At 42.5% G+C, this 23,389-nt stretch overlaps 1 protein-coding gene and 1 pseudogene across 1 annotated transcript in view; both read right to left on the bottom strand.

Moving 5' to 3' along the window:
* The window catches only part of CACHD1 (cache domain containing 1), a 238,420-nt gene that overhangs the window by 36,474 nt on the left and 178,557 nt on the right, over positions 1-23,389 (bottom strand). The window contains exons 8-12 of the mRNA XM_028142357.2: positions 9,267-9,407; positions 4,865-5,098; positions 1,823-1,972; positions 1,066-1,189; positions 136-253 (exon numbers count right to left, since the gene is read on the bottom strand). Coding sequence (XP_027998158.2) covers positions 136-253; positions 1,066-1,189; positions 1,823-1,972; positions 4,865-5,098; positions 9,267-9,407 — 767 coding nt within the window. The remainder of the gene's footprint in view (positions 1-135; positions 254-1,065; positions 1,190-1,822; positions 1,973-4,864; positions 5,099-9,266; positions 9,408-23,389) is intronic.
* Positions 15,209-20,602, bottom strand: LOC129150227 (proteasomal ubiquitin receptor ADRM1-like; annotated as a pseudogene).

The following is a 23,389-nucleotide window of genomic DNA, read 5'->3' as shown; positions in this document are numbered from 1 at the left end:
AATAATTATAAAACATCTGGAGTATCTCTTCTTTTTCCAACCACTTTAAAACTGATTGGTAACATTATCCGACCCAAGGTCCCCAGAATTCCTACACCCATGGCTGCTCAGGCAACGGCGCGTCCTCTCACTCACCATCTTCCAGGCGTAGCTAACGTTGTATGCCTCCTTCCCGGTCTCTCTCAGCTTGTTTATGTGCCAGGACAGGGAGGAGTTCACAGGCACTGCGATAATCTGGCTGCCCAGAGGGAGGCTGCGATGGCAAACAGAATGAAATATTTCAGGCCAAAGATAAAATTAAGCACTTAATTAAAGGCTGGGAAGAAGCTGTGAGTCAATGGCCACCTCTTGAGTTTGAAAAGCAATGAAGCTCATCACTTTTGAAAGAGAGAATGTGAGATTTTCAATTTTGTAAAAGTATGCTGTCAGCTCTGCACTAAAAACATTCCTGACTCTCTACCCCTGCACCCACCCCCCAATTCTAATTCTTTCCAGAAATGATGTTGTCTCAGATCACTCAGTTATTACTTTACAACCAATGAGCACAAAGACCCGTTTCTCTATAGGTTACCATCTGCCAAAATAATGTATCATGGTTGGAAAAAATCCAACCTGTTCTTTATTTCAAGAGAAAATGTTGTGTATGATGGTGCTGTCAACTTGGAATGGACACTACGTTGCCAAGCTATTTTCTGGCATGTGGGAGAGCTGGGCCTCAACTTAACCTTTCATATTGCCAGCATTTTTCAACTTGGTACAATGGGAGTATTCTTTTTAAATGAGATAACATATATCTGATTTTATAATTAAAGGCAAATGTAAACACAGAATTTGATTTACAAGACATTTCTCCTAAATAACAGTTCTAAGAGACCTTACCTATTATTCAAAGTAAACATATTTTTTGGCTATTATTCTTAGGAAAAAAAATTACTGAGTATACTTTTGATAACACTAAAATAATTTATATACTTGTTTTATATCCTGTAATAAATACTCATATTTGACCTCAAAGGATCCTATTCTCAGAGAAAATTAATACTACAGCCCTCACCTTTTCCTTACCTTAGAATATTTTGCCGAACCAAGTCAAATTTTGGGATATTTTCATAATGAATGATGTCAGTATGAAGAGGGGGTTCTGATAGCAAATATGGCCTGGTAAGAGATGGGTGCATAAGTGTATACCCTGAAATAAGAAAAGAAAAACACAGGCTATGGAAAACATGTTGTAGGAAGTAGTGAATCTAATAAAGTGCCTATCGTAGGTTTGAAATATGGAATACTCTGGGACGGCTGCCCAACACTCAATTTCTCAGTGTGTAACTCACCAGTCCAATAAAAACTGAACTTGTTTTATGTGTTCTTGTATAAAACTCCTGAAGTGTAGAAAGATGTCCTTAAATTATCGGACATCTGTTTAATCAAGACTATTTTGGAGGTACTGGTCATTTGGTTTTCATTTTATGAAATGTCCTGATCCATCATATAAACCTTCATGCCAGTAAACCCAAAGATAACAATATAGACCAAAAAAGTCCAAAGGATCACATTCTGTGTGTCGTTCAATCCTCAAGTCTAATTTCCCCACCTTACAAATAACTGTTACCCATCCCTCCACACAACATAGGAACATGTGCATCCTGTTTGGATTCATTCTGCCACCTTCATGGTGTTCTACTATAAGTAGTAGTCCTAGTTACACTGTGTTTGTAGAAATGCTATCATTTCCTACTTGGTTAGGATCAGAATACCTACAGATTTTTTTTTTTCAGGTTGCTAAAGAAATCACCCTTTCCCCTGATCAATTTTAGCAGATTACCTTTGTCATCTATGAGAAAAGTATAGGAAGCCAAAGAGTCTTGGTAATACGTCACATCTTCAAGGATATAAGCCAGGTTCACGTCCACACCTACAATTCCCAGGAGTAGGTTTCCAAAATAACAGGGTTTACTCACTGTCATTATCAAACCTATGGGTTAAAAGAAAAAAAAAATCCAAAGAATAGCAGAAAAGGACAAAGACAGGAGCTGTGCTTGGGTGAATCTTAAAGGCTCCTAACAGCCGTCCAAAGGCTGCTGGGAAGGAAAGGTTCCTGTGTGATCCAGGAACCAGCCCCTGCCCTTCCAGACAGTGTAAGTGAGGGAGAGCACAAGGGAAATCGAGTCTGTTGGGGGTTCAGATATCTCAGTTACACTGAGGCAATGTGCACATTTCCCACTATTTTTCACCTTGAAGGACATGACATTCCAGACCAGTGCAATCATCAGCAGCACTCAATACATCATTCTACTTCCTGGAGTAAGGAAAATTCAGCTGAACTTGAAAGACCACTTAGACAGGGGATCCAAAAATATGGGTTCTGCCCAATTGTGCCCCTTGTGTATCATGCATATCTCATTGGACATAACTTCCCTGCAGCTTGATTTTCACACCTGTTTGAAGGACACAGTAGTAAGTGCTGTACTAATTTCTAGGGGTTGTTAGATGAAAAGATACTATGGATAAAGAAAAGCCTGTAAGGTACTATGTTTCACTAAGGCTTCCTATCCAAAAACAGACTCATGGAGAGAAAAAACTTAGGAAGGCACAGACTCTTGTCATCTGACCACTTAGAACTCTGACTAGCTAAAGGAGACAACAGGTTCCCAAAGGAACATATTCCTTGTCCCTTGGGCCAGGAATGTGCAAACTTTTCTGTAAAGAACCGGACAGTAAATATTTTAGGCATTGTGGGCTATGCAGTCTCTGTTACACACACCTTCTTTTATTTTAAAACCGAACTTTAAAAATATAGAAACCATTTTTTTTGGCTCACAGGCCATACAAAAACAATGGCATGCTTACAGAAAGAGAAAAGCGCAGGGGGAGAGAGAGAGTGAACAGTGAGCCAATGACTGGCCCTGGGCAGTAGGGAAGCTGTGCTTTCCTAGTAGCTTTACTACTGTGTTGGGTTAGTTGTGCCACCTCTCTGAGTGAGACTCTTCATGTGTCAGATGGGGAGGTGAGACAACATGATCTCTGGGACCCCAAACAACCCTATAATCCTATGGCTCTAATTCAAACCCCAAACAAAGCGAGGGATAGCTTCTCTCTACCCTCCTCTTGTACTGTCCCGTGCTCGATGGCACTTCAGACCTTGGCAGCGGCATGTATCAGAAAGGCATCCTTCTGTGAACACGTGGGAAAGAGCTTTGGATCTTCTTCAAGATTCCTACAAAGAATGGGCTTCCACCCAGAGAACTGTGCATGATGCCCACCCAAGTATTACTGAGCTGCTGCGATCGTCAAGGCCAAGTACATGCCTCACACGGGAGGAGGAAGTGGATACAACACTACACAACTTTGTGGAAGTTATGCCCAGTGAGAAGGTAAATAAGCATTGAGGATGGATTGTACAGCATGGTGACTCGAGTTAACGATACTGTATTGTACATTTGAAAGTTGCTGAGAGAGATCTTAAAGAGTTTTCACTACAAGAAAAAAAAAAGTGTAACTATGTGAGATGATGGATATTAACTGAGCTTTATTGATTTACCTTTATTTTATAGACTTAAACACTTATTGAGGATGGGATGTGTGCCTTACTCATCACTGCCTGAAATAATGCTTGGCTGGCACTCAGCAATGTTGGTTAAATGAACAAAGGGCTACTTGCATGAGGCTTGACATTTTTCCCCAGAAGAGAAAGTAACCTTATCTAAAGGTGGGCATTTTTAATCTATACGCTTCTATGGGCCCTGCCAGAAATAGGATGGATAAAAAAAATTCGGGTGTAGCAGCAGCTACCATATTTCTTCCTTATATAAAAAACATGTTTACATAATTCTAGAAAACACACTCTGTATAGGCTTGTTACTTTTTATACAAGAGTTTCCTCTGAATATCTGTATTCAAGAGAGTCCCTGGTTAATGGAACATGAAAATAAAATCTCATATGGTGATGGTGTCTGGCTGGCTAGTAATTAAGTGCCTCTCCTATCTTCTCTGACAGGAAAGAATAGGGAAAAGAACAGGCAAGAATATGAAAAGGAAAAGGAAAAGAAAAAGGTGGTGCTTCTCCTGAGCACATGCCGTTGGCCAGGCATTATTCTAGATGCTTTACAAATATTAGTGCCATTAATCTTCACAACTGCCTTGAGGGAAATATTATTTTTCCCATGTTACAGACCAAGAAATTTAATCATGACAGTTAAACACTTCACCCAACTTGTGATATTGGGGTGATGATGATGATAATAGTAATACTGATAAAAGTAAAATAACAAACTATGGGTAATTGTGACATCAGAATGATAATGATAGTAGCAATAACAACGAAGGTAAAATAAATAAATAAAACAAGAGGAATGCCAGGCACTAATAAATCTCATAATTATAATGACTTCAAAAATTTAGACTCAAAGATAGAGAGCTGTCTGGCAGCTGTTGGGGGTGGGGGGGTGGAGGAGGGTATGATAAATGGTGATGGATGGAGACTTGACTTGGGGTAATGAACACACAATACAGTGTATAGATGATGTGTTGTGGAATTGTGCACCTGAAACCTGTATAATTTTGTAACCAGTGTCACCCTAATACATTCAATAAAAAGGAAAAAAAACATCACCTTTTGAACCAATGACCAAATGGCAGTTAACAAGGTTAAATAAGTGACCAAGGACAGCACCTCAGCTGTGGTGTGGATTTGCAATCCTCTCTAATGCTAAGCCTGTATTTGTTGTCTACTCCATGTTGCTCTGCCGTTGAGGCTGAGTCCTAAGCACTCTGAGCTTTATGTACCACCGGCTCTGCAAAGCTGCTCTCTAGTTCCAAGTCTACTTCTCTTCCCTATCATTTAGCAGGAAGTTTCCTCCAAACTCACCATCTCCCATCTCATCGGAGAAGGGGAGGCTAAAGACGGCTTCATCAATCATCCGGTTGGGAAGGTTGGTATAGAACCTGCCGACTGTGGTCTCCAGGTTACTCAGCTGGTTTAGCACCATCATGCTGCCCTTAATCACGGGCAAGGCTGTCCGGTCCGGCACGCCATACTTTCCTGAGTTCTGTTCAGCCAGATCTCTCAGAAAAGCCAGCTCTTTCAAACCAGTCACCCCATCTGAAATGGAAAGCCAAGGAAAGACAATGTAACACAACATGGTATAAATTTCTACAATAACGTTGCCATTTAGATCTAATAAAGACTTGGCTGACGTCTTGTAATACCTCTGCCAAATGAAGACCCCTCTGCTAAAGAGGTCTTTGCAGAGACAATCTGGACTGACAACAGAGGTACCAGTTCTTGTTGAGGATCAAAGCCTGATGCATAGCCTTTCCTCAAATAGTCGAGAGGGCAAAGGGGTTCTTCAAAAGGCAACAATGCAAAACACATGAGTAAATAAAGAAGCTCCATCTAGCAAGGATGTGTTCTCCCCTAAAAATTTAATTATATTCAAATTTATTTTTCTGCATTTAATATTTGAAAGCAAAAGTCATGACTAAGAAGTCTGCATTTAATTTAAATTAGTAGATGAAATTGTAAGAGTTTTAAAGGATAGAGGTTTACCATTTCATTTCTTAACCTCCTCGCCTATTAAACACTTGCCAAAGTCTCATGCAACTAAATGAAAGCATTATGGATTGCATTTAGGAGGCCTCGAAACCTTGTGCTTTTAAGCTCATTTTAATTACAAATGTTTTCATGCTTGATATTGTTAGGATAATACTGGATTTGATTTATTTAATGTATATTTTTTATGTTTAGATGGTTTTAAAACTTTGTAAAAGATTTAGGCATACCGGGATGTATTGTCCTACAACATCTGTAATCCATAGCACAAAAATAAATTTAATAAAACCTTTTAAAAATTCTGGTTTGCTATTGTTGGAACACAGTCAAAAGGATTAGTAACTGATCCCATATGGGTACCACTGTAAACAAATTCAAATGATTTCAATCACTACTGAGATTCTACCAAAGAGTTTTAAAAAGGCTTTGCCTCATGTTCTTGAACTATTCAGTCATTAAAAAAAAAAAATCTGAAGAGTTCGTTGTTCACCTACCTTATGTGGCATTATCATTTTTAAATAAGGAGTGTACATAGCTCTAACCTTGGAAGACTATTTCTAGAGTCATAGCAGGATCTAATGGATATTATTTCTTTCTTAACATATTGTGTTTTAATAACTTGGCTTTTGCTCCACTCATGTAATGCTTAAGGAAAGCCAGAACCAGATTATTGTTTCCCTTGCTTGACACAAAGTTGAGATGAGGGGTGGGAGTGGGTAAGTGGTACATTCCAAGTAAAAGACAACACAAAAGATACACTGATCCCTAATCCCTGACCTTATATCCTTGAGAAGCTCAGAAGCTCCCAGAGGTGAATGATAAAAGCACACAACTTAAGGCAATAAATCATTTCCTTTCTTTGTCATCTACTGCTTGGTTCTTTCAAAATGTAAAAGGAAAGCAATAAACAGGAACATCTACTAGCTAAAGAAGAACAGTGTGGGATGCAAGGCTACCAAAGATTGGAAATTTTGTATCACTCTATCATGAAACGTTATGTAGGGCTGGCAGTAAGGGAGCAGACTGGTTAAGTGTGTTGTGTAGTTCTATCGTCAACACAGTCATGCTAAAAACTACATTTCCCAGAATTCCCTTTCCTTTATGCTTCCAGGTTAAAGGTGGCCAAAAGTGAAGTGTTGTGAAATGTAAGAGAAGTGAGAGAGGGTGAGAGACAGACACAGAGGGATGTAATGTCCTGCTCACGCTGATCTGATTCAGTTTCCTTTCCCAGCTTTTGGCTTGCTCACCAGGGGCAAGCCCAGATGATTCACTTAGAATTCCCAGGGGTACAGCCACGAAGAGCCAATGACCTCCCACAGACTTATACACTAGCTTCTAGATATCCCAAAAAGCTCCAACGTGTCCACCTATACCAGAGCTGGCTACTAAACGTTGTGAACTCTTCTTTTTTGAACTCTTCTTTATTTTTCTAGTTTCCCCATAGTTTTGCACACTGTAATCCTGATGATAAAACTGTTACACCCCAATTCTCAGGGTGGTTCTGCTTCCTTACTTGAAGCCTGACTGGTCAAGTTAAGGGGATGTGGCAGTGCCAGTGAACAGTGCTCGGAGGTGGACAGCATTGGGAGAAAATGGCCGTGAGCACGTGTGTGTGGCTGGGTTAAAGGGAGAAAGAGAAGAGATGGGGATGGTGGGAGGGAAGTCACCAGAGGTTTTAAACAAGGAAAGCATCAGGGCACAGCAGGTGCATAAGATTCTCTGGTGGGAAGACTCAGGATCAGTGAAGAGATGGGTGACAGCAATGAGGCTTCTTTTTTCAGTGTCTGCCTGAGCAGACCTCCAAATCCAACGGAGAAGAAGTGATCCCTTCATTTTACGTTTCCTCACTCCTGTACCACTGCATTGAATTTATCTGCCGGGTCGGTCTGTCTTTCTCACTAGGTTATAAGCTTCCCGAGGACAGGGACTTTGTGTGATACAGCTCTAAAACCTCAGTGCACGGTGACAGTGTAGGCTCAACACAGTTCCCTTCCCCTCCTGTCCCCTTCCTTTCTGTTCCTTCCCTTCCCCGCCCTCCTTTCCTTTTCTCCATCCTTGCCTTTTTCTTAAGTGTGAATGAAGCTAAACCATATGAAAAAAGAGTGACGGGCACCCAGAGGAAACACCGAAAGGTATGTGCCACAGGAAAAACCGGCCATCCCTGCCCCTCTCAGCTGTGCTCGGCATACAAAGGAAATGAAAACCCTGTTCACGCCTGAGAAGCTCACAGTCCTGTGAAAAGTGAAGGGAGAAGGAGACAACAATACGGAGGTGAGCGCATCACCGCAGTGTTAACAGGCAACACGCACAACACACCGCGGGGACAGAATACGAACAGAGAGCCGGCCGAGCCTGCCTCCGAGCTGTACCGAGACAGGGAATCACACCAGCTTTCATTCTCCTTCAGGTGGCTTTGAGGTCCGGTGATTTTACCAGGTACTGTGTCAGGAGCTTTAAACGCTTCATGTCTTGTTCACTTATTATCCTGGCAAACCCTATATACATTTTATTATTTTCTTTTTACAGATTAAACTGATGCCTAAAGAGAAAAACATTACTTGGAGTAAGCCACACAGCTAATACATGGAGACTGGAACTCAGAACCTCCAGGCCACACACCGTGTGCTCGTCCACGTGTGTGCAATCCACAAAATACCTGGGAAAGAATCCTGCTGGCCAAAGCTCCAATTCCTGGACCCCACCTCAGAGGGTCCGAACGAAAACCTGACGGAGTCTGCGTTTTACAAAAACAACTTAAAGTAATCCTTAGCACATTAAAATATGAGAACCGCTGCCCCTAAAGCCACGTGGTTCTACATGGAATCTGGAAGTGGACAGGAGACATAGAGACCGTAGGTGGGCAGGGGTGCTGGATCAAGACACGGCCTCTAAAAGCAAGAGCCTATGGCCACCTTGAACAGGGACCAAGGGGCCTGAAGAAGGAGATGCTTGGGGAGGAGAGTGATGACTGACAGGTGGGGAGACAGGACACAGCAGAGAGGCTAGAAGATAGAGTGCAGTCAGACTGGGGGACGGGGGAGAGCAGAAGGAAAGAATAGCGAGCTTTTCCTCAGAGGGGCCAACTGACTAAACACTTTCACATAAAGTCCCTTTTAACAGCAAAAAAGAAAAAAAAAAATCAACCTTAATGAGCACCTTGCAAATGCCAGGCCGTGTCCTGTGTTTACTATGCATTAGGGCTAATGAATCTTCACCACAAGCCTAGGAAAGCTGAGGAGGAGGAAGTAGCAGAGAGGCTTCAGGGGCGATTCTGCAGGGAAGTGTGACAGTCACAGTCCTGCACACCAATCTAGGTCAGTACCGGGACTTCCTGCAGCTTAAATCAATGAAAAAACAAAAACAAAAACAAAACACTTAGTAACCTGGATGTAGTATGAAAATCCCAGACTATGAAGGAGAACTGAAAAAAAGGGAGTCACACAGAATCCTCTGGGAGACCACATAACTGGAGAAGGTTTAGAAACGAGCTGTGGTCTGGAGAGAGAGAGAGAGAGGAGGAGAAAGGACCTCCTAACACACGCCCTGAATACCAACATTAGCTGCAGAGAGATGGCTTGGGAAGGAAGCTGCTCAGTTGCCTCTCTGCTTATGGCCTCCATCAAAGCACACCGTTGTGGTTCTTTTTTTATTTTTTTGAAAGCAGCATACATTTAGAGAGAACTTTCATCTGAAAGAAAAATCGCGAAACACTACCTACCGTTCATGAGGGCATAGGTGAGAATCATCACGGAGTTGTTTAGAAAGCTATTTTCTTCATTGATGATACGGAGCGTCGCCTTTTTATCTTCTTCCTTTGATGTAAGGCCAGCTGACAGGTAAATGATGACCATGTCTGTATCTAAACAAAAACATACAAACTGTTACATTGGGCTCTGGCTAAAGGCAGCAGTGCAGCTCCTTTGTCTCCCCCCGCCCCCCCCCCGCCCCGGACTGTCCGCCCCCAGGACCTGCCTGGCCCACCGTTCCTACTCCTTCCCATTTGATGCTGGGCCTTTCATCTCCCTGCCTCTGCTTTGCGTCCATCCTGTACTTTGTGGGCAACGAGGCCTCATTTACTAGTATCCGCTGTCAGGTAAAGAGAGGCTCCTAATATATTTCCAGATAAAAGAAGATCTCCTTAGGGCACCCATGGTTGAAAAAATTTAGTCATCCCAAATGGAAATGAAGATTCAGAACACAATTTAATCTTTTCCTCCATGACTCAGGATTATATATATATATATATTTTTTTTTGGGGGGGGGGGGAGGGAGCTAGGCTTTAAAAATGGTGGTTCTTTCAAGGCCCTTGAGACATGTACAGTTCTTTTCCCTACACTAAGTAGCTGCTTACATGTTTGTTTTGAAAACTCATCAGGAGCCTGGTTTGATTCCCAGTTAGGGCACATGCCTAGGTTTTGGGCTCGATCCCCAGTAGGGGGCATGCAAGAGGCAGCCGATCAATGATTCTCTCTCTTCATGATATTTCTATCTCTCCCTCTCCCTTCCTCACTGAAATCAATAAAAATACATTTAAAAACACCTATCTCTCTTTCCTTCTCCTTTCCTCTCTGAAATCAATAGTATATATAAACAACAACCAAAAAATGTGTCAGGAGCCAGCCTGCCTGTGTTCAGCTCGCAGCTCTGCTACTTCCAAGCTGTGTCTGGGTGATGTAGGCAGATTTCTTAACCTCTCGACACCTACATTTCCTTGTCCATAAAATGGGGCTGACAGTGCTTACTTTATAGGGTTGCTGTGAGGACTAACAGGTTAATTTGCATAAAGAGTGAGAGCAAAAGAGTGATGGCTAATAGAGGTCAAAAAACAAGAGAAACACAAAACAAAAACAAAAACGAAACAAAGCAAAAAACAGGTGTAAAGCAGCACCTGTGACTCAAAATGAAAAACTACTCTCCCTCGAGGGCTAACGAGTAGAGTAACTGAGAAGCCACTGCAGGTCCGTGGGAAGAACTTTTTTCAAGTGGATTTACTCAGAAAGAGTAACCACAGATTCCCTGCACTAGGGTCATGGTGATGGGAGCGGAGGCTGAGCTGTGGCTTTCATGGAGCAGGGGAAGGAAGAGAACTGGGTTTTTACCTTTTCTTTGTAATATGAGATTCTCTGATTTGATTATATATTGTATGACATCCTGTATATGAGTTTATCATTTTATTAAGAAATACATATTTATACAATGTTATATGCTTATTTCTTCAGGTCCTTATTGTTGTCATTTAAATGAGGTTGCTTCATAGTTACTGAGGCGGGGGATCTCTGAGCGGGCTCCCCAATGATTCCACCTACTGATATTAACATCCTTGAGTAGCAGTGTCTCTTTGACTGTGGGCTGGAGTTAATGACTTACAGCAGAGGTGGTGAGATGTCAATAGACAGATACAAGAAGATGGTGGCTTCTACCTCTCAACTCTCAGGGAGGCCAGGTAGCACGCTGTACGAGTCCAATGGAGAGGAATGGGATTGAGGCCCTGAGAATCGAATCCCACCAGCACCCATTGGAGTGAACATGGAAGCGAGTCCTTCCCAAGTTGAATGTTGAGAAGACATTATGCTAAGTTTGCAACCTCATGAGACACCTTTAGCCACAGGTACCCGGCTACGCTGTGTCCACCTTCTGGACCTATAGACACTGAGATAATAAATGCTTATTATGTTAAATCACTGACTGTTGGGGTAATTTGTCAACCAGCAAAGGATAATGAATATAGTTACTCTTTTAAACAAGTATCCTCACAGTGTTGAGGATACAGTGCTTGAAGTTCCTTCAGTTTGTAAGTTTCCAGTTTAGACTTTGAAAGTATCCTTTATTGTGAAGCATGGAATAGATAATTTTGTGTTGCATCAATGTTGTAGACAAATGAACTGATTTCATAAAATCTGACCCAAAGAAGTAAATCCATTCGAAGTTGCTATCTCTTATTTACTACTACAACTTAGTATATGCATAAGCAAGTATTTTCCCTCCCCAAGCAGATAGTATACAGTATGTGTATGCTTCTCTCCCTCAGTCCAATCAATACATTTGACTTCCCCATTACATGAATAACTCTTATTGTTAGTTTCTTTTTTAGTTTTCTAAAAACCTTTATTGCTGAAAGTATTACATATGTATGTCCCCCTCCCCACCCACCACCCCTTTGGCCCTTCTAGCCCACCCCTACTCCCCACCTCAGGCCTTCACCACCCTATTGTCTGTGTCAATGGGTTATGCATATATGCATATAAGTTCTTTGGTTGATCTCCTCCCATCCACCTAGCCTCCCCACCTTTCCTCTAAGATTCCAGACTATTCCATGCTTTTTATGTCTCTGGATCTATTTTGTTCATCAGTTTATTTTGTTCATTAGATTCCACATATGAGTGAGATCATATGATACTTATCTTTCTCTGACTGCCTTATTTTGCTTAGCATAATACTCTCCAAGTTCCTCCATGCTGTGTTAAAGGGTAAGAGATACTTCCTTTTCACTGCTGCGTAGTATTCCATGGTATAAATGTACAACAGCTTTTTTATCCACTTGTGTACTGATGGGCACTATTTCCAGATCTTAGCTATTGTAAATTGCACTGCTATGAACATAGGGGTGCATACATTCTTTCTGATAGGTGTTTCAGGTCTCTTAGGATATATTCCTAGAAGTGGGATCACTGGGTGAAATGGCTGTAGTTTTTTGAGGAAGCTCTATACTGTTTTCCACAATGGCTAAACCAGTCTGCATTCTCACCAGCAGTACACTAGGGTTCCCTTTTCTCCACATCACTTGTCATTTGTTGATTTGTTGATAGGAGCTATTCTGTGAGATGGTACCTCATTGTCATTTTAATTTGCATCTCTCTGATGATTGGGCACTTTAAGCATTTTTTCATATATTTTTGGCCATCTATATGTCTGCTTTGGAGAAGTGTCTATTCAGGTACTTTGCCTATTTTTGATTGGATAATCTGTCTCCCTTTTTTTTTTTTTTAAGTTGTACGAGTTCCTTATATATTTTGAATATTAACCCTTCATCAGATGTATCATTGCCAAATATGTTCTCCCATACAGTGGGTTCCCTTTTCATTTTGTTGATGCAGAAGCTTTTATTTTGTGCAGAAGATTTTATTTTGATGTAGTCCCATTTGTTTATTTTCTCTTTAGTTTCCTGTGCTCTAGGAGATGTATCTGTAAACATAATGCTATGAGAAATGAGATTTTGCTGCTTATAGTATCTTCTAGGATTGTTATGGTTTTCCGACTTACATTTAAGTGTTTTATCCATTTTGAGTTTATTCTTGTTTATTGTGTAAGTTGATGGGCTAGTTTCATATTTTTGCATGTATCTGTCCAATTTTCCCAACACCATTTATTGAAGAGACTATCTTGATTCCATTGTATGTTCTTGTCTCCTTTGTCAAATATTAGTTGAGCGTAATGGCTGGGTTGGTTTTTTTTGCTGTAGCTATTCAGGGTCTTTTTTTTTTTTTTTTTGGTTCCATATAAACTTTTGGAGTATTTTTTCCAGACCTGTGAAATATGCCATTGGTATTTTAATGGGGAATGCATTGAATCTATAGATTTCTTCGAGTAGTATGGATGTTAATTCTACCAATGATGTTAATCCTACCAATCCATAAACAAGGTAAATTCTTCCATTTGTTTATATCTTCCTCTATCTCTTTTTTCAACATCCTGTAGTTTTCTGAGTAGAAGTCTTTTACCTCCTTGATTAACTTTACTCCTAAGTATCTTAATTTTTTTGTTGCAGTGGGATTACTTGTTTAGTTTACCTTTCTGAGAATTTATTATTGGTGTATAAAAATGCCATATATTTCTGGGTGCTAATTTCGTATCCTGCTACATTGCCAAATTCTGTTATTAAATCCAGTAGTTTTTTGGTGGAGTTTTCAGGGTTTACTATGTATAACAACATGTCCTCTGTGAATAATGAGAGTTTTACTTTCTCCTTTCCAATTTGGACGCCTTTTATTTCTTCTTCTTGCCTGATCACTGTGGCTAGGACTTCCAGTACTATGCTGAATTAAGAGTAGTGAAAGCGGACATCTGTATCTTGTTCCTGTTCTTAGGGGAAACAGTTTTAGTTTTTGCCCACTGAGTATAATGTTGGCTGTAGGTTTGTCATACATGGCCTTTATTAATGCCTCTATTCCCACTTTGCTGAGAGGTTGTACCAAAAATGGGTGTTGGGTTTTGTCAAATGCTTTTCCTGTGTCTATTGATATGATCATGTGATGTTTTTCTTTCAGTGTTTATGTGACGTGTCAGGTTTATTGATTTGCAAATATTGTACCAGCCTTGCATCTCTGGAATAAATCCCACTTGGTCATGGTATACGATTTTTTAAAATATATTGCTGAATACCATTTGCTAATATTTTGTTGAAGATTTTAGCATCTTTGTTCATCAGGGATATTTCTCTTTGTGGTGTCTTTATCTGGTTTTGGAAGTAGGATAATGCTGGCCTCATGAAAAGAGCTTGGAAGTGTTCCTTCCTCTTAGATTTTCTGGGAACAGTTTGAGGAGGACAGGTAATAGTCGTCCTTTAAAAGTTTGGTAAAACTCCCCTAGGAAGCTGTCCGGAACAGGGCTTTGGTTTGCTGGAAGTATTTGATTATTGCTTATATTTCATCAGTTGTTACTGGCCTCACCAGGTTTTCTGATTCTTTCTGATTTAGTTTTGGAAGCACTTTTCTAGAAATTTGTCCATTTCATCCACTATGTACAGCTTGTTGGCATATAGTTGTTCATAGTATTTTCTTACAATCATTTGTGTTTCTCTGATATTAGCTGTTATTTTACTGCTTTCATTTCTGATTTTATTTATTTGGGTCCCATCTCTTTGTTTCTTGATGAGCCTGGCTAACAGTTCATCAATCTTGTTTATCTTTTCAAAGAACCAGCTCATGGTTTCATAGATTTTTTATAGTTTTTTTAGCCTCTATGTCATTTATTTCTGCTCTAATCTTTATTATTTCCTTCCTTCTACTTTCCCTGGGCTTTTTCGTTGTTCTCTTCCTAATTCCTTAAGTTGTAGGGTTAAATCATTTATTATTATAATAATAATTATTATTATTGTTCTTTGAGCAAGCCTAACCATAGAAACCAACCATAGAGAAATAACTATGTTTTTATTTTTTAATATATTTTTTATTGTTGATAGTATATCAGAATGTTTTTAGACTCAGAGCAGGAGGTATGTGAAACTAGGGAGAGTCTGCAACACTAAGGAGAACTGACACATAAGAACAGAGAAAGTTCAGGTCTGTTCCTGGGCAAGAACAACTGAGGGAATCCATCAGGTGGTGACATGGGTGGATATAGAACAGGCTTGTAGCAAATATATACCCCTGGACCGATGAGCAGCCCCTGTGGGGAGCCTGAATCTGCTTGCAATAAATTTTCCATAGTTTTGCTTAATATTCTGGTCCTCGATTTCATTCCTCAGCTTCATGAGACACAATCCCGAGGATAAACTTGGCTCGCTGTTCCAGGTTCCATCAGGACTATCCATCAGGACTGCTTTCACCATGGCTTGTAATTGATTTCTTTATTATTTTTTTTTGTGGGGGGGCAGGTAAAAGAAAAAAGCTTTTATTTATTAGCAAGATAGAACAGAGGTGTGAGGGTGGGTGACGGCCCACAAACATACTGCTCATCCACCAGCCAAGAGCCCCGCCCGTAAAAGACAGCAAATAACTTAATCTGAGCGCATGTCCTCCTCTTCGTCCTTTCTGTCCTTCCCATCGCCCTCCTTCTGCTCCGATCTGGCACTGTTCTGCATCACTTTGGCAAAAGCTTCCACATCACCCTTGCTGGCAGCCTCCACAGCCTCTGCAGGCAGGACAAACAGGCACATGAGGGGGCCTAGCTGCCTTGAAGCCAAGACTGCACTGAACATGTCCAGGGCCTGCTGTCAGTGTGTTCTAGATCTCCTCTGCGGCCTGTGGCAGCGACTCCCCAGCGGGCAGGTAGGGTAGCAGGCGCGCCTGGATGTACGCGTTGGCGAGGATATTCGCCATGATCTCGGGCATCAAGACACTGGCCAGGTCAACTTGCTGGCTGCCTCCTGGCCCGGCTGGCATGTTCATAGGGGCTAGAATGCTCTGGAGGATGCTCAGCTGGATGGGATAGGTTGGGCTGGCTGCTGTGCCAGTTCCATTACCTGGATTGCGTGTGGGGCTCGGGCTGGTCACTGAGGCAGCTGCTAGACCAGAAGGGGTTGGGTGGCACGGGCAGAAGAGGCGGTAGGGGATGGGGTGACCGCTGCTGACTGGCTCTGGGAGCTGGATGAGGAGCTGCATGCCAGAGGCCCTCCACTCCCCAGTAAGCTGGCCAGGCCTGGCCCAGTCAGGGCCCCCAGCCCATCTAGTCCCTCGAGGCTGGCGGGGTCTGATGAGCTGCATGAGTTGGCTGTGGCTCATGTTCTCCAGCAGGCTCTGCAGGCCGCCCTTGGCGCCCAGTGCAGACAGCTCATGGCCTCCACTCCCACTCGCCCCCAGTGCTTCAGGCATCTGCGGGTTGTTCAGATACTAGTAGACTTTCCAGCAATGCTCCTCATCGTGGTCTGCCTTAGGTTCCTGCACCAGAATAAGAGCCATTTGGATCCTGCCTTGAACTTGAGCACGTAGACCCTCCCGCTGGGGTACTGCAGCACGCGCTTGAACTCAGTCAGGAAAGATGATCAGATCATCTTCCACATTCCCAGACATACCGTCGTTCCAGGAGAAGTGAATGAGGGAGTCATCCATCTGCTGAATTTACACGAGCCCTTATCTTTTTTCTTTTTTAAAATATATTTTACTGAGGGAAACCAAGATGGTGGCATAGGTAAACACCTGAACTGCTGTCTTGCACAACAATTTCAAAACTACAACTGAAAGACAAAACGGACATCATCCAGAACCACAGGAAAGGTGGCTGAGTGGAAATTCTACAAGTAGAAGGAAAGAGAAAAGCACACTGAGACTCAGAGGAGCTGCAGAAGACAGAGGTATGGAGACGCGTGTGCTGAGAGGACTGGCAACTGAGTTACAAGGCTGGCTTTCTCAAGCAGGAGGGAGACAAAAGCTCCCAACTGCTCTGAACTCCAGTTTCAGGTGAGACTCTGGGGACAGAGACTCATACAAGGTGAAACTGGACTGTCAGGAAAGAGAAAAGCACACTGAGACTAAGAGAAACTGTGGAAGGCAGAGGTACGGAGGCGTGCACGCGGAGAGGTCAGGCAACTGAGTACGTGGCTGGCTTTCTCAAGTGGAAAGGAGACAAAAGCTCCCAACTGTTCTGAACTCCAGTTCCAGGCGAGACTCTGGGGACCCAGACTCATTCAGGGAGAAACTGGACTGTCTGGCAGCGGGCAAAACTCAAGGGCAGCTTTCTCTCAGAGGTGCTTGCAGCGATTACCGTGGGACACTGAGACCCAGGGGCCTCTTAGGGCAGGGATGACAGGAAGCCAATGCTGTCTGCTCTGCCCTGAGACTCCGCCCCATCCAAGCTGAGCACAGAGGCTTTTGCAAGTCTTGTCTCATAAGGGTGTCTCCAGCACAGAAGTTCTCCCAGCGTAGACACAGCTGATCCTCACAGCCAATTGGCCTGGAGGTCAATTCCTCCCAGTGATACCAACAACAATCAAGGCTTAACTACAATAAGACTGTGCATACAGCCCACAAAAGGGTGCACCAAGAGTGTCCACCTCAGGTAACTGGGGAGGCTGAGCCACTGGGCCCTATAGGACATCTAGAACACAAAGCCACTCTATCAACTCAGGGAAGCAGCCAAAATGCAAACACAAAGAAACAGGTCACAAATGAAAGAAATGGAGGAAAGCAAACGAATGGATATAGAGTTCAAAACCACGATTATAAGGTTTTTCAAGAATTTTCTAGAAAAGGACGATAAATTTAGTGAGACCCTCGAGGATATGAAAAAGGACAAACTAGAAATTAAGCATACACTGACTGGAATAAAAAATAATATACAGAGATCCAACAGCAGACTAGAGGATCACAAGAATCGAGTCAAAGATTTGAAATACAAAGAAGCATAAAACACCCAACCAGAAAAGCAAAAAGAAAAAAGAATCCAAAAAGTTGAAGATAGTGTAAGGAGCCTCTGGGACAACTTCAAGCATACCAACATCCGAATTATGGGGATGCCAGAAGAAGAGAGAGAGAAAGATACTGAAAACCTATTTGAAGAAATAATGACAGAAAACTTCCCCTACCTGGTGAAAGAAATAGACTTACAAGTCCAGGAAGCGCAGATAACCCCAAACAAAAGAAATCCAAAGAGGGCCACACCAAGACACATCATAATTAAAATGCCAAGAGCAAAGGACAAAGAGAGAATATTAAAAGCAGCAAGAGAAAAACAGTTAGTTACCTACAAGGGAGCACCCATACGATTATCAGCTGATTTCTCAACAGAAACTATGCAGGCCAGACGGGAGTGGCAAGAAATACCAAAGTGATGAGTAGCAAGAACCTACAACCAAGATTACTCTACCAAGCAAAGCTATCATTCAGAATTGAAGGTCAGCTAAAGAGCTTCACAGATAAGAAAAAGCTAAAGGAGTTCATCACCACCAAACCAGTATTATATGAAATGCTGAAAGGTATTCTTTAAGAAGAGGAAGCAGAAGAAAAAGGTAAAGATAAAAATTATGAACAACAAATACATATCTATCAACAAGTGAATCTAAAAATTAAGTGAATAGGCAGATCCGCAAGATGGCGGCATAGGTAAACACCTAAACTGCTGCCTCGCACAACAATTTCAAAACTACAACTAAAAGACAGAACGGACATCATCCAGAACCACAGGAAAGCTGGCTGAGTGGAAATTCAACAACTAGAAGGAAAGAGGAAAGCACATGGAGAATCAGAGGAGCTGCAAAGGACTGAGGTACGGAGACACACGCTCAGAGAGGAAGGGCAGCTGAGTGCCTGGCTGGCGTTCTCTGGCCGGAGAGGGAAGGAAGCTTCCGACTGCACTGAACCCCAGTTTCGGGCGAAATGCCATGGACCCAGGCTCATACGGGGAGGGGGGGGGGGGGGGGTCTGGACTGTCAGGTAGAGAGAAAGGGAAACGGAGACTCGGAGACTTGGGGAAGCCATGGTAGGCAGAGGTCTGGAGGCGCGCCTGCAAGGGCAGGGCTGAAGGGAAGCCAAGACTGTCTGCTCAGCCCTGAGATTCCACCCCATCCAGATGAGCACAGAGGCTTTTGCAATTTTGCAAGTCTGGTCCTATAACGCTGTCTCCAGCATAGGTCTCCCGGTGTAGACACAGCTGATACACATAGACAATTGGCCTGGAGGTCAATTCCTCCAGTGATACCAACAACAATCAAGACTGAACTACAACAAGGCTGTATACACAGTCCACAAAAGGGTGCACTAAGAGTGTCCACCTCAGATGACTGGGGACGCTGACCCACTGGGCCATATAGGAAACCTAGCACACAAAGCTACCCTATCAACTCAGGAAAGCAGCGAAAATGCGGAGACAAAGTAACATCACAAACGAAAGAAATGGAGGAAAATAAATGACTGGATATAGAGTTCAAAACCATGGTTATAAGGTTTTTCAAGAATTTCCTAGAACAGGCCAATAAATTTAGCCAGACCCTCGAGGATATGAAAAAGGACAAACTAGAAATTAAACACACACTAACTGAAATAAAAAATATTATACGGAGACCCAACAGCAGACTAGAGGAATGCAAGAATCAAGTCAAAGATTTGAAATACAAAGAAGCATAAAACACCCAACCAGAAAAGCAAAAAGAATACAAAAAGTTGAAGATAGTGTAAGGAGCCTCTGGGACAACGTCAAGTGTACCAACATCTGAATTATGGGGGTGCCAGAAGAAGAAGAGAGAGAAAGATACTGAAAACCTATTTGAAGAAATAATGACAGAAAACTTCCCCTACCTGGTGAAAGAAATAGACTTACAAGTCCAGGAAGCGCAGATAACCCCAAACAAAAGAAATCCAAAGAGGGCCACACCAAGACACATCATAATTAAAATGCCAAGAGCAAAAGACAAAGAGAGAATATTAAAAGCAGCAAGAGAAAACCGGTTAGTTACCTACAAGGGAGTACCCATACTATTGTCAGCTGAATTCTCAACAGAAACTATGCAGGCCAGACGGGAGTGGCAAGAAATACCAAAGTGATGAGTAGCAAGAACCTACAACCAAGATTACTCTACCAAGCAAAGCTATCATTCAGAATTGAAGGTCAGCTAAAGAGCTTCACAGATAAGAAAAAGCTAAAGGAGTTCATCACCACCAAACCAGTATTATATGAAATGCTGAAAGGTATTCTTTAAGAAGAGGAAGAGGAAAAAAATAAAGATAAAAATTATGAACAACAAATACATATCTATCAACAAGTGAACCCCAAAATCAAGTGAATTAAAAATCTTATGAACAGAATAAACTGGTGTTTATTAATATAATAAAATCAGGGGCATAGAAAGGGAGTGGACTGACAATTCTTGGGGGAAAGGGGTGTGGGGGGTGTGGGAAGAGACTGGACAAAATTCATACACCTATGGATGAGGACAGTGGGGTGGGGGGGTAAAGGCAGAGGGTGGGGTAGGAACCGGATGGAGGGGAGCTATGGGGGGAAAAAAAGAGGAACAAATGTAATAATCTGAACAAAAAAGATTTATTAAATTAAAAATATATATGTTTTATTTATTTTTTACAGAGAGGAAGGGAGAGGGATAAAGATTTAGAAACATTGATGAGAAACATCGATCAGCTGCCTCCTGCACACCTCCACTGGGGATGTGCCTGCAACCAAGGTACATGCCCTGGACCGGAATTGAACCTGGGACCTTTCAGTCCACAGGCCAACACTCTATCCATTGAGCCAAACCAGTCAGGGCTACACGAGCCCTTTTCTTTTGTCTGGGGTGACAGTTGTACCTTTTAATGACATTTTTCTAGCCCGAAACTCCACCAAATACTTGTTGAAGGATCCATTGGAGCCTGGTTCTAGGTTTGGAAAGAGAACACCTGAAGTCGCCATCCTGGCCAACACAGAGACTCAGCTGAGAGATCTACCGTGTGTGATAGCTCTTCCTTTGTAATTGATTTTTAATTGTATTGCACGGTGATCTGAGATGCTTGATAGGATTTCAATCTTCTTGAACTCATAGAGACTTGCTTTGTGTCCTAACATGTGGTCTATCTTTGAGAGTGACCTATGTGCACTTGAGAAGTATGTATATTCTGCAGCATTGGGGTGAAATGTTCTATAAATGTCAATTAAATCCATCTGATCCAGTGTGTTCTGTAGAGTCACTGTTTCCTTGTTAATTTTTTGTCTGGAAGATCTATCCAGTGAAGTCAGAGGGGTGTTAAAGTCCCCTACTATGACTGCATTGCTGTCTATCTCTGCTTTAAAATCCTCTAGTAGTTTGTTAATATATTTAGGTGCTCCTCTATTAGGTGCATATATGTTTACCAGGGTTATATCCTCCTGTTGGATCGATCCCTTTAGTATTATGTAGCGACCTTTGTCGTCTCTAGAAATGGACTTCATTTTGAAGTCTAGTTTGTCAGATATAAGTATTGCTACTCCAGCTTTTTTTTCATTTCCATTCGCATGGAAAATTTTTTCCCATCCCTTCACACTCATCTTGTGTGAGTCTTTTGTTCTAAGGTGGGTCTCTTGTAGACAGCATATAGTTGGGTCATGTTTTTGTATCCATTCAGCTACCTTATGTCTTTTGGTTGTAGAATTTAATCCATTTACATTTAAGGTTATTATGGATAGGTGCACTGCCATTCTAATTCTTTGTAACAGATGACTCTAAGTAGAGAGTGGCTCCAGCACAGGACTGAAACAGATGACTCTATGTAGAGAGTGCCTCCAGCACAGGACTGAAACAGGTGACTCTATGCAGAGAGTGGCTCCAGCACAGAGGCTTCAGATTTTTGTCTTATTTAACCTACTCAAATGAGATGAATAGAGTCCTATCTAACCTACGTCAAATGGGAGTTTCCGATTTAACATTCCTCAAAGGATTTAATGACTTAGGCACAGGATTACATAATATTTCCGCCTGATGGGGTTGAACTAAGGACCTCAAATGAGAGTACTGGATTGCCTAATATTTACTAAGGATTGCCTAATTATTTACTAAGACTAGAGGCCCGGGAAGTTGGACATCCCTCTCATAATCCAGAACTGCTGGCTCCCAACTGCTTGCCTGCTTGCCTTCCTGATTGTCCCTAACTGCTTCTGCCTGCCAGCCTGATCACCCCCTAACCACTTCCCTGCCAGCCTGATTGATGCCTAACTGCTCCCCTGCCAGCCTGTTTGCCCCCAACTTCCCTCCTCTGACAGCCTGGTCACCCCTAACTGACCTCCCCTGCAGGGTTGATCGCCCCCAACTGCCCTCCCTTGCAGGCCTGGTCCTTCTCAACTGCCCTCCCTTGCAGGCCTGGTGCCTTCCTACTGCCCTCCCCTGCCTGATCACCCACAACTGCCCTCCCTTGCAGGCCTGGTCCCTCCCAACTGCCCTCCTCTGCTAGCCATCTTGTGGTGGCCATCTTGTGTCCACATGGGGGCAGGATCTTTGACCACATGGGGGCAGCCATATTGTGTATTGGAGTGATGGTCAATCTGCATATTACTCTTTTATTAGATAGGATAGAGGCCTGGTGCATGGGTGGGGCCAGCTGGTTTGCCCTGAAGGGTATCCCAAATCACGGTGGGGGTTCCTTTGGGGTGTGGGGTGGCCTGGGCGAGGGGCCTGTGGTGGTTTGCAGGCTGGCCATGCCCCCTGGTGACCCAATCCGAGGCCCTGGTACATGGAGTTTATTTATCTTCTACAATTGAAACTTTGTAGCCTGGAGCGGAGCCAAGCCTCCTGCTCGCTCTGTGGCGGCAGCCATTTCTGTTGGAATTTATGTATCTTCTATAATTGAAACTTTGTAGCCTGGAGTGAAGGCCTGAGCTGGCCAGGACTGCAGAAGCTTGGCTTCCTCCATCACCCGGGGCAACCCTAGCCTCCTGCTCTTCCAGCTCCGTGGCTGCCGCCATTTCTGTTGGAATTTATTTACCTTCTATAATTGAAACTTTGTACCCTTGAGTGGAGGCCTGGGTCTGCCAGGGTGTGTAGAAATCTTGGCTTCTTCCATTGCCAGGGACACCCAAGCCTCCCTCCTGCTCTCTGTGGCTGTAGCCATTTTGGTTGGGGTTAATTTGCATACTCGCTCTAATTGGCTGGTGGGTGTAGCAGAGTGACAGTTAATTTGCATATTGCTCTTTTATTAGATAGGATGACTCAGGCAAGGATTGCCTAATATTTCTGTCTAAAGATCTCAATTGAGTGTATAAAGTGTCTCTCAAGCCCAGAATTCAATAAGATGATTCAAGCACAGGATTCCATAATATTTCTGCTTGAGTTGAGTGTCCTAAAGAGCATATAAACTACCTCAAATGGCTCTATAAAGTGTCTCTCAGGGCCAGGATTCAATAAAATGATTCAGCCATAGTTTAACGTGAGATTTCTGCCAGAGTTGGGTGTCCTAAAGAGCATATAAACCTCAGTAAAATGACTCAGAGTAAAGTGTGGCTCAGTTACAGGAATAAAGGAGATGTCTCTGAGTAAAGTTTCCATTTGTATGGAAAATTTTTTCCATTTTTTCACTCTCATCCTGTGTGAGTCTTTTGTTCTGATGTGGGTCTCTTCTAGATAGCATATAATTGGGTCATGTTTTCATATCCATTAAGCTACCCTATGTGTTTTAATTGGAGAATAATCCATTTGCATTTATGATTATTATTGACCAGTACTTATTTATT

The sequence above is a fragment of the Eptesicus fuscus genome, chromosome 9, assembly GCF_027574615.1.
Source record: "Eptesicus fuscus isolate TK198812 chromosome 9, DD_ASM_mEF_20220401, whole genome shotgun sequence".
Lineage (NCBI taxonomy): Eukaryota > Metazoa > Chordata > Mammalia > Chiroptera > Vespertilionidae > Eptesicus > Eptesicus fuscus.
Note: the sequence above shows the minus strand (reverse complement) of the source record. Positions and strands in the feature narration are given on the sequence as shown.